General features: G+C 36.9%; 1 protein-coding gene across 1 annotated transcript; it reads right to left on the reverse strand.

The window, feature by feature from the left end:
- Positions 1-4,604: 4,604 nt before the first annotated feature.
- On the reverse strand, positions 4,605-11,132 carry zgc:56231 (uncharacterized protein LOC406257 homolog). Its single transcript, XM_052560452.1, has 18 exons — positions 10,807-11,132; positions 10,600-10,695; positions 10,395-10,514; positions 10,173-10,311; positions 8,634-8,818; positions 8,474-8,564; positions 8,228-8,404; positions 8,041-8,152; positions 7,469-7,531; positions 7,252-7,398; positions 7,011-7,176; positions 6,645-6,821; positions 6,360-6,499; positions 6,113-6,278; positions 5,422-5,536; positions 5,175-5,239; positions 4,994-5,092; positions 4,605-4,921 (listed from the first exon to the last, which is right to left on the reverse strand). Exons 1-18 carry the CDS (start codon positions 10,927-10,929, stop codon positions 4,688-4,690), a joined length of 2,415 nt encoding a protein of 804 aa, XP_052416412.1. The 5' UTR covers positions 10,930-11,132; the 3' UTR covers positions 4,605-4,687.
- Between the last annotated feature and the right edge of the window lie 207 nt (positions 11,133-11,339).

Genomic DNA, 11,339 nt, shown 5'->3' on the forward strand with positions numbered 1-11,339 from the left:
TAGAGTTACACATCTGTACATTACGACAATGGTAATTCATACAGCAAAAGCTTAAGCATTTAGTTTACAAATAATGCAACATTAACATTGGCATTTAATCATTTTTAATTAAGAAGAAAAATTATATTCAACAACTTACTTCCACCCATTCACAGCACTGTTTTTATGGTCAGTGAATGCCTGCTCATTTTCAGCCCGAGCCTTTATGAAAGCGGCTGTATCCTCAGATGACCCTTTTGAAATGATATTTGAACTATAAATAGAGAGTGGTTTGGTGATAAACAAGGAAATATTTAGCAACTACAACACTTATTTCTCAGTGGAAATGCAATCAAAAGCTGTTGATGTGAAAATATAACTTACATTTGTACAAAAACTGGCCTCCAACCGTATCCTCTGACACCATTTTTTTTTTCTACCTTAATCGACTTTAGCAAGCCACTCCCCCTCGAACAATCACGCACAGGATTGTGGGATATAAAAGGCAGCGAAGGATACATCTATGCTGCCTTCAAAAATCGGCCAGATGAAGGTATCTCAGGAGACAGGAAGTGAAGCTAGCATTGATTTCGGATGTGCCTTGATGCCTTCCTACCCTGGAATGCATCCTCCGAAGGCAGCATTTTTAAGTTTTTGGATACTTCTGTCTCAACATTCACCTTGCGTACGTGCACCTTTCTCGTGGTCTCAAAAATAGTATACTTGACCTTTATCAGTGGCACACGAGATGCGATGAATGTAAGTGTCATTGCATTATAAGAATTATGTTAGCGTATTCAGTTGAAACCCATGGAAAAAAAAAGGACATCAATGTGAAGAAGAACAGAAGATCATGTTTACATCAAAACTGAAACACAGAATGCATATTTCACACATTTTCTAGAGGGACACCGTTGGACTCACGTCTCAAGAGAGTCGCGTGTTTAGAAAGCCATGTAAAATTAATGCAAGTACCATTTTTTTAAATTAATTTAATTAATTATAAATGGTTTATAAACATTATTTTAAATATTTTTTTTTTGTTTGTTTGTTTTGTTTGAATAAACGTGCATTAATAATATTTTGCTCATGCACCCTCTTGTGGCCTCAGGAGAGACGCCAATAGCTTTCTTCACCCTTACTGAAATTATGCTTTTTTAATACGAATTTAATTCGTATTAAACCTACCATTTTTAATACTAATTTAATTTGAACTTTCATAATATTTAAGTACACAATTCGAATTACGTTTTTCAGCTATTTTGACAGCCCTAATGCATAGTGTTGTGATAAAGATTTAAGTAACATATTCCCAAACACTCTAAACATATAAGTATCCCATTGAACTTGGTAAAAGATAATCTGTTTACCATCCTGACCGGAAAATGCTGTTTTCATGCTCTGTTTTTCATTTAGAAATGTGCTAATGTAAGTGAATGTTTACATTAGAGTGCATGTCTACACTGAAATGAATACGGGGAGAGGCTGAAACTAGCGATCTCTCATGGTTGGAAATAGCATTAACATCATAATCCTGTTTATGATTAAGAGCCTACCTGTGCCAAATATTTTTAAATTGATCATCCTAGTCTAAAACGATCCATCGTGCCATACTAAAAGACATTGCGGGCCGGTGTCCTGACATTTTTTCCTACCCATCAGATTTTCCTACCATGATTAACTGCGCATGCGCACATCAATATCGCATCCTTTTTCTCATGCTAAGCAGCGATATTTAATGTATCTGCATTACTGTAAGGGTAGGTTTGGGTTGAGGTAGGAGTAGGAGTAGACTTTAATAAAAACGCAATCTAATTGGTAGAAAATAATATTTAGGCTATTGTTGGTTTCCTGTAGCTGTATCCCTAGCTATAACAGCGAATATAACACATAATCACTGTATTTGCAGTACTGTAAGGGTAGGATTAGGGTTGTGGTAGGTGTAGACATTAATAAACCATAACTTTACAGTAGCATTTTTCATTGTCGAATTGTACTACCCACTGTTAGATTGCATTAGCGCCCCCTTTGGTTGACTGTCAACGTCACTTTATCTGACACTTTCTCTTAGATGATTAATTTAGCAGGCTGACGGCCGTAAGATGGCCACTACACCCCTGGCAGCACCATTTCTAGCAACATCTTTGAAGATAAACACATACATTAGCATTCACTTTTTTTTAAGATTTATATTTTGGGAATTTTCAAACCAAGATTCGGGATGCCCCGAGTGCAACAGTGATGTACGTTGAAATTTTAAGACCATTTTTGTGTTTGCAAGTCGCAATGACATAGTTTGAGGGTAGAGCCTACCTGTGCCAAAAACAAAACAAACATAAAATACAGAAATGCAACAAACTGTAGTAATATTAAGACAGCATGTCATGTTATGTATATCAATCCAATATGCTCCAAGTTCACTCTGAAGTGTGTTCTACTTAGTAAAGTGGACAAGGATAGTTCATATGGACAGACCCATATTGCAACACGATTGTGATGTTATAGCATATTTCATTTAATTTATCCCCACCCCGAACAACTCTAATAATAAATATTATTATAAAATATATATAAAATATATTACTTATTTGTTTAAGATTTAATATAGCCCAAGCATACCTATATATATATATATATATATATATATATATATATATATATATATATATATATATATATATATATATATATATATACATATATATATATATATATAGACAGAGAGAGAGAGAGAGAGAGAATGCTGCATCAAACTAATTTTTAAGGGGAAAAATAAATAAATAGTAAATTAACTCCAGTAAATCAAGGGCTTAGGTGGTTCCAATTTAGCCCATAGCAAGGGTTCTGCCAGTAATGGGCACTTGTGGAGTGTAATCAATTACGTACAGAAGTTAGCAAGTGAAGGGCATAAAATCCCAACTAGATCATAAGACTTTCCAGAACATAAAATGTTTTTTTGGTGAGTTATGGTGCCATCTTGTGGTATGATTGATGCATTGAGGTCAGAAGTGTGACATTTCAATTTGTAGCCCATATTTCAACATCTGCTGGCGCTGAAATGATTAATCAACATTATCAAAAATAGACAAGTAAGGTCCTGCAATAACATAGTTTGACCAGTGTGGTGCTGTAGCGCAAGACAGTGATGCAGCCCTCCTGGCTGCAATCCAGTAAAATGGCTGCAATCCAGTAAAATAAGACAGCTCATTAGAGAATTTGGCTGTATCTAAAATTGCATACTTCCCTATTATGTAGCAGGTCAAAAACAGAAAGTTATAAAAGTAATATGACCAAATTCACAATACTCATAAATGGGTTGGTAAAAAGTACCTGGATTACCTACCTGGATTATAGAGAGAGTGAGAGGAGAAAGATATGTAAGTTATGTAGAAATGAAATCCAAGAGGCTAGTAATACGTTTTTTTTTAAGAAAGTGAAAAAGACCTAAAGTTAAATTAAAGATTTATAATCAGTTGTTGGAGCAGGTGTGTTAAGATTGTGGATGGATTCAAAATTGATAATCGGCATCCATATTCAAAAGATATTTGACAAATACAAGAAGGATATTAATATAAGGTGTCTAGAATGGGGTGCTAGCTGACTGTCACTTTTAGAGAGTATACTGTGCTCTGATTAGATCTACAGTTGAATATGACAGGCTTACAATTCAGCAGCATTGTCACTGAAGAAAAAGACTGACATACAAACTCATTAAGAATATGTTGTAGTACATCTTTTCTATATACAGTTGCATCACAGAATATGTATATATATATATATATAGAGAGAGAGAGAGAGAGAGAGAGAGAGAAATGCTAGGAATAGGAATTTGAAGCAATTTGAAGATGACTGCTAGGCACAGAGAATGGGAAGATATTTGAGCCGTTTTTGATAAGAAAAGGGAAGATTTGGTTATTTCTCATCTCTGTATAGGACAAGCAGAAGTCAATCAATCATTACATATTTTTAGATAACATTCTGTAGCACGTGTAGACACACATAGACAGTGGAACATATTTCACGAAAGTGCAGGGTCATAACCACCATACACATTGAGGGGGAAAAGTCCCAACCAATAATAAAAACTGGCCAATCTGCCCCATACACTACAGTGTAATTTTAAAGAACTTCCTCTGTTGACATGTTGGTGAATCACATTAGTCATTGTTCGCTCGCATTACTATATGGAGTGTTGCTGGCCATAACTCACTCAACAGTCACCACTATCACTAATAACAAGGGTTTGTCATTACGTTAACAGCAAAATATCATCATTTTAAGAGTTAACCTTTAATGTTGAAAGTGAAATAGCTTGAGCCATCCTCTTGAGTATAAGACTACAACACAGTTGTGTTTTAAGTGAACATAAGAAATTAGAAGAAATAAGGATAAATTCTGGATCTATTGTTTAGTGTTAGGGTTAAATAATATGTTGTTTATAAGTAATTAAAGGAGGGGAAAGCACTTCTTTTTCTCTTATATCATAATATGGAACCCCTCCAATGCATCAACATCTCAAACATGATCTCATACCATGACTCCTTTAAAAAGACAATTCACTGGTTTCTGAGATCCTTTGGGCAGTAAATATTGTATCAGCATGTTAAGTCAGTCATTGATAGAACTCAAGTTTAAAAATACTTTTATTACAAAAGATAAAAACAGAAAAACATTTAACGAATAGTGCTACAGTAGAGCTTCAATGTAATTAGCTCGGCTTTTTCCTTAGAGATGTTGTTGCCCTTACAGACTTTTTAATGGTGCGACATAGACTTCCTGTAGATTGTGGCGTCATTGATTCTTTAATGTTGACCAGCAAACCACATCTTTGACGAGACGGTCCTACAGAATCATTAGACAGCTTTGCAATTTCCTGCCGCAAATGGATTATCTCCTTCTCTTTGGCCATGACATCACTTTGTAAACACTCAATTTTTTGCTCCTGTTAACAAATAAAAAGCTTTGATAATGAGCACATGGCCATACAGTAGGTTTCATCAAAGTTTGTTCTTACTTGATTTGAGAGTCTGTTTTGTAGGTTTTGGACCTCTGCAAGTTTTTCCAAGTAGCTCTCCCCAGCTTCCTGCAGAGTCTCATTCAACTCACTGATCCGCTGCTCGAAAGACACAATTAACTCAAAAACCCTCAGAACAATAAATCATGAAACGGCTACAGAAACTTTGTTTCCCATGTACCTCTTGTTTCTCAACACATAGTTTCTCCACTGCACACTTTTCCTTGTACAGCATTTTGAACCTTTCTGCAAAGGATGGCTAGAGTATAGATGACTGTTCAAATCTAACAAAAACTAATCCTCACCCCACACAGATGCATTTACATTTTCCAGTCAAAAAAACAAAAACAAAGATAAAACAAAAGGATATAAATTTTCACCACAACTCACAGAGAGACCGGTCCATTCACACACCAAATAGATAATACCTGATTCTTCTGTGGCAGGAACTGGATTTGTTTGCATGGAATTGTCCTGCATGAGTTGTGGAGGACCACAATGCTGGCATTTCTCCTCCAACTCTCGAACAAGCTTTTCTAGCTCCTATATTAATGACCAGCAAAAATCAGGTGTTTTATGGATAGTATGTTAATCAATTAACTCTTTCCCCTGCCAGCATTAAAAAAAGCCTAGTGAAAAACTACATCTACCTAATATTTAGTATAATAAGAGCACAAATCCAGTAAAATCTCTTCATTCAATACCCCCAAAGCCTGCACAGACTAACACTTCATGGATCAACAATTACTCTGTAACATCATGTGGTTTTCATTTGCATGCTGCCTATTGCTGATTGCATTAATTTTTAATATGCATCCATTTACATAAGAGATCACTCGTTTCTCCATCCTGTTCAGGAGGTTTTGTACTCATTCAGAAGATGTGCCATAGCACCCCCAAGTGTATAACAGTGAAAACACGAAAAGCCATAACTCGTCAAAGGTGGGGAAAGCGCTAAAGGCAACAGGGTTGACATTTTGTACAGTTACAATGCTAAAGTGCTGGCCTATTCAATTCTCATACCTAGATATAGTTAATTATATACAGACAAATGTATCACACCCAATGCTGTTACACTATATAGTTATATAAGGGGTTAATTTGAACAATTGTCTATACCTTGACTCGCTCTTGCTCCTCATTGTATTCCTCTACAGGGATGTAATCCTCTTCTAGTCTCTCCAGAGCGCATTGGTATGCATGCTCTTTCAACGCCTCTTTATACATGTCAAATGTGCTGTCCATCTTCTCTTCATAACTCTCCTTTAGGTCCACCATCTGACGACTTTTTAAAGAGGAAAAAAAAAAACCCTCACATGTTACTATGATTTGTCTTTCTGTTGCTTCTGCATTCACAAGAACATACCTGTGCAGCTCCTCTGCCTCCATAATCTGTTGCAACATTGCATCTCCCATCTCCTTTCGTATCTGAATCTCCTGCAGCAGATTTTTCCTGCGCTCCGCCAACAGCTTTACACGCAAGCTTTCCACCAAGCTCATCAACTCCTACAGAATTATTCAAATAGCCAAGTCAGTGAACACATTGCAAAGGCTTCTGTAAAAGTGTTAGTCTTATTTGAGCACTGAGCAACTTCAGTTACTGTAGTGCAGCAGTGTCACAGCTGATGCACGTATTCAAGAAAAGCATCACCTCTTGAGGCAATATTGACATATCTGCCTCATCTCCATCCAGCAGCTCTTCCTCTGACAAGTAGTCATCCACAGCATGGTCATCAATAATTCCATTTTTCAGCAATGGCTTCCCATCCAGACCCACGAGTCGTGGTGCCAGAGACTCAAGAGATCTTTGAGGTATAACCTGCAACACCTAATATATACACAGACCTCAGATGGCACACTTGAGTGAGCAGTGTAGTCATATGAATTATGCAACCATCAAAACCATGACTATAGAAACTCTCATTTGTAACCTTATGATTCAGCCAATTGCAAAAGCTCATGTTACCCCACAAAAAAAAAAAAAAACACACACACACACACACACACACACACACACCTGTCTGGCAACAGCAGAGAACTTCATCACATGTAGGGTCTCATCATAAGTTGAGGCACACTGATTAATATTCACAATCATGGAAGCCCTGCCACGCCCACAAAACATTCCTTGAAAGAGCCTTGTCAATTTGCTTTCTCGAAATGGGATGTAACTCATCTTCATCCTAAAGAAAAAAACAGTTTTGAAAACAGCACATAAACCAGACACTCTTACCCATCTAGTTAGTATTTGCATGTACCTGCAACCTTGGTTATTCCGGAGTGCTGCGATACATTTGCCTAGAATCAGCAAGGAGTTGTTTATATTACCGGCTTCTTTCAGTCGCTCTCCAAATGTTTTGGTTTTGTTACACCTTTCAGAGCCGGCTAAGTCACAAAGTGAGAGACTTATGCAAGAAAAGAGGAGGTGTTACACTTTCAAAATAACACGATTCAAAACATATGCATTTCACTTACTCTGACAGTCCCTGAACAACGTCTCCTTCCATGCGTACCAGTTTGATGGTGAAGATGCTATGACTGCAAACAGACCAAAGTGTTCTTCACTTGCTTTAAATGTATAGGCTGCACTAAACTGCAAAGTATGTACTGTATTACATTTACCAGACACTTTCTTCCAAAGCAACTTCTAAATGAGGGCAATGGAAGCGATCAAAATCACTTTAACAAGTCTCAGTTTAACAGTACACAGCAAGGATTAAAAATAAAATAACAGAGCAAGCTAGTGTTAGAGACTTGAAGACGACAAGCAGTTAGTAAATGAGTAGGGTGCAAGTCTAAAAGGGGCAAGGTGTTTTTTTATTTTTTTTTATTTTTTTTTTTTACACAGAATCAGAATGCAGAGAGCTAGAGGGTAAAAAAAGATGGCAGGGATGTGTTTTAAGCAGATTCTTGAAGATAAAGGATTCAGCTACTCAGTTCGACAGGTCATACCGCCAAGAGGGAACATTTAAATTTAAAAACCATGTAAAAGCACCTTTATACTTGCAATACAAAAGTCTCCTTAAATGGGTAAATAGATATATTACCTTCTGCTGGATGACTGGTTCATCTTGGTTGCTGCTGCACTGCGGTTCTTATTGCCAACACGCAGGATCTTACTAGCCTCCTCTGCATTCTGCACATTAACCCATCTTAAATCTAAAAAGAGACCAACTAACTTTATTAAAAGCAATAAAAACAAATAAACATTCATTTTTAGTGAAGAATCTATACCTCTAATGTAAGAGCTCCCTGTGCTGTCCTCACAAACCCGCAGTGCAAGACGTCTTTTGGTCTTGCTGGTGTGGGCTAGCTGAAGCAGGTCATACACGTGCTCATTGTAGATTTCATAAAACGCCACCCATACAGAGTACAGACAATGCCCTTCAACCATCCCATCAACACTGTCGGCTGAAAGACATGGGCAGAAAGCTGAAAACGGGTTCTTACACCCATTTTAGTGATCATACTGCAGATTACCTGTGTGGTCATACGAAACACTGGAAAATGACAAACTACTGACAGAGGATGTTGAACTTCTATTTCTACTTGATTTTGTGGGTTCAGGCTCCTAAAAAGAGATATACAAGATTTAACAATGCCTTTCAGAAGCACTACATATGGTGCAGACCAGTCTTACCTCTTTGAGCAAACTGAAGAGCGCTGCCTTGGCATTCTTCTCTACTTTTAGTTGCTCAGAGTCCAATTTTTGCACATCTGAGCTCAAATATGGCTTTAGGTCCATATGTTCATACTGGTGGCCAGAAATGTGTTTAAATACAACCTCTAAAGCACGGGGCAAAATGCCAGGATCTTTCTGAGAACCTTAAAACAGACAGATTCACATGTAACAGTTACAGACATACAACACAAAAAAATAGGATGCATATGCAGTGAGAATGTATTAAAGCTGCAGTAGGGAACTTTTGTAAAAATATATTTTTTACATATTTGTTAAACCGGTCATTATGTCCTGACAGTAGAATATGAGACCGATAATCTGTGGAAAAAAAAAAAATATATATATATATATATATATATATATATATATATATATATATATATATATATATATATATATATATATATACACACACACAAGCTCCTCTGGCTCCTCCCAGTGGTCCTATTGCCATTTGCAGAAAGCCATCCTCTCCCGGTAAAAACAACCAATCAGAGCTGCGGTCTGTAACTTTGTGCTCAAAATGTAGAAAAATGAACATAAGCCAGTACACCATGAATCCATTTTCCAAACCGTGTTTTTAGTCTGTCCTGAATCACTAGGGTGCACCTATAATAAGGGTTTATATTCGGACTATTTTAGATTGCTTCGGGGGTACTGCAGCGGAGTAACCCAGTACCTTTGTGATTCTTCGTGATTGGTGATAGACATAGAGAGAAGTAGTTCCGGCTACGATGTTCTTCCGCAAGACGCAAGCAGTTCTGTTTATTAACCGCTAGAGCGTCAAAAGTTCCCTACTGCAGCTTTCGAGGGTTACTCCAACCCAAGAAAAAAAATAAAATAAAATCACTTACCAATGTAGTTCCAAACACGTAAAAAAAAAAAAAAATTAAGTTTTGTTCATCTTAGGAGCACAATTTAAGATCTTTTGGATGAAAACCAGGTGGCTTGAGACTGTCAAGTAAATAACACTGTCAAGTTCCAGTAATGTATGAAAAGCAGAATAGTACATCTGCCATCAGTGGTTCAACTGTAATGTTATGAAGCAACGAGAATACGACACGCCCTTTTCTATCAGCTGTGCCACAAGGTTGCGCTTTCAAATCAAAATGCACAAAGAAACCGTGCATCCTTGTGGTGCAGCTGACACATGAGAGCATGGGTAGCCTATGGCGATATGGAGAGACACAGAAGAGACTGACAAAAGGAGTCATTGAATAAGGTCATTATTTTTGTTTTCTTCGCTTCATAACATTACAATTGAACCACTGATGGCAGACGGACTATTCTGATAAAGCTTTTCATACTTTTCTGGACCTTGACGGTGTTATTTATTTGGCAATCTATGGGACAATCTCAAGCCTCCGGGTTTCCATCCAAAACATCTTAAAATTGTGTTCCCAAGCCAACATGAAGCTTTTACGGGTTTGGAACAACATGGGAGTAAGTGATTAATGACAATTTTCATTTTCGGGTGAAGTATTCCTTTAAGCTCACCTTGAATGGTGTATGTTTTTCCAGCATTGGTCACACCATAACTGAACACCAATGCATTTTTCCCATGAACGAAGTCATGCACCTGTGAACTGATTGTGCCATCAAAAAACTCTGCCTGAGTGCAGGTAGGTCCAAAGATCTGCATTCCATTACAAATGTATGTCATTATCTGTAGAATCAAGGTTAGTCCAAATTCTGGTTTTTTTTTTTATGGTATTGTACCTGGGTAAAGCTAAATTTATAAACCTGTTGACCAATTCCTTTCTCGCTGCTTTTCATGGTGGCAGATCCTTTAGGAGCATGAAGGGCAATGGTCTCAGAGTCTTCCAAAACAACACAACCCTGGAAGAAAAAGGATGTTCACAGAAGTCCAACATTTCCTAAAACAAACACTACTTAATTAACATTATACTAAGTTATAAAATACCTGATCTTCACTGCTTTTGAGTTCCTCTTCACTAAAAGGGCGTACCTTCAAGTAAACTCGAAGTTGCTGTTTTTCAGAGATTTCAGCGGTCTCACTCTGCACATAACAAAGACATCAAAAGACCTACAAAGTACTATACTACATAGATAAAACAATATAACATGTTATTTAAAGAGTTCAAAAGAACATAAGTACTTGCAATCTTACCTGTGATGTTATGGAGGAAACTCCAGAAAGTTCAGGTAGAGCTGCATGATGAGGCTCACAAGCAGTTGACTCCATTGCCACTAACACGGTGTCCTCATTTGTCATGTCAATAACAGTTGACATTATTATATGGTAATAAAACCACTATGTGCTTAAAACAATGAGAGCTAAATTTTAAAGTCTTCAACTTGACATTAGCTTGGGTAAGAGATTTAGGCAAGACTCCAAAAGCAAACTGATATAACTTGCAACAACTGAAACGATTTTAAACAACAACCAAAAAAATGCTTTGATAACACGGGCAAGACAATATTTTACCCAAAATGCATTTGTCACAGCTGCTCACCAATCAGTACTTAATGATCAGGTCCTAAAAAGACATTTATGACACCTGTAAATTCCTTTTAGGATGAATATTCATTGCGGTGCAATTAGGGTTTTCTTTTTTTTATTAGTCCTGACCAAAACAAATATATATATATATATATATATATATATATATATATATATATATATATAAATTCATTCAGCAT

This window comes from Carassius gibelio, chromosome B7 (genome assembly GCF_023724105.1).
Source record: "Carassius gibelio isolate Cgi1373 ecotype wild population from Czech Republic chromosome B7, carGib1.2-hapl.c, whole genome shotgun sequence".
In the NCBI taxonomy this organism is placed as follows: domain Eukaryota; kingdom Metazoa; phylum Chordata; class Actinopteri; order Cypriniformes; family Cyprinidae; genus Carassius; species Carassius gibelio.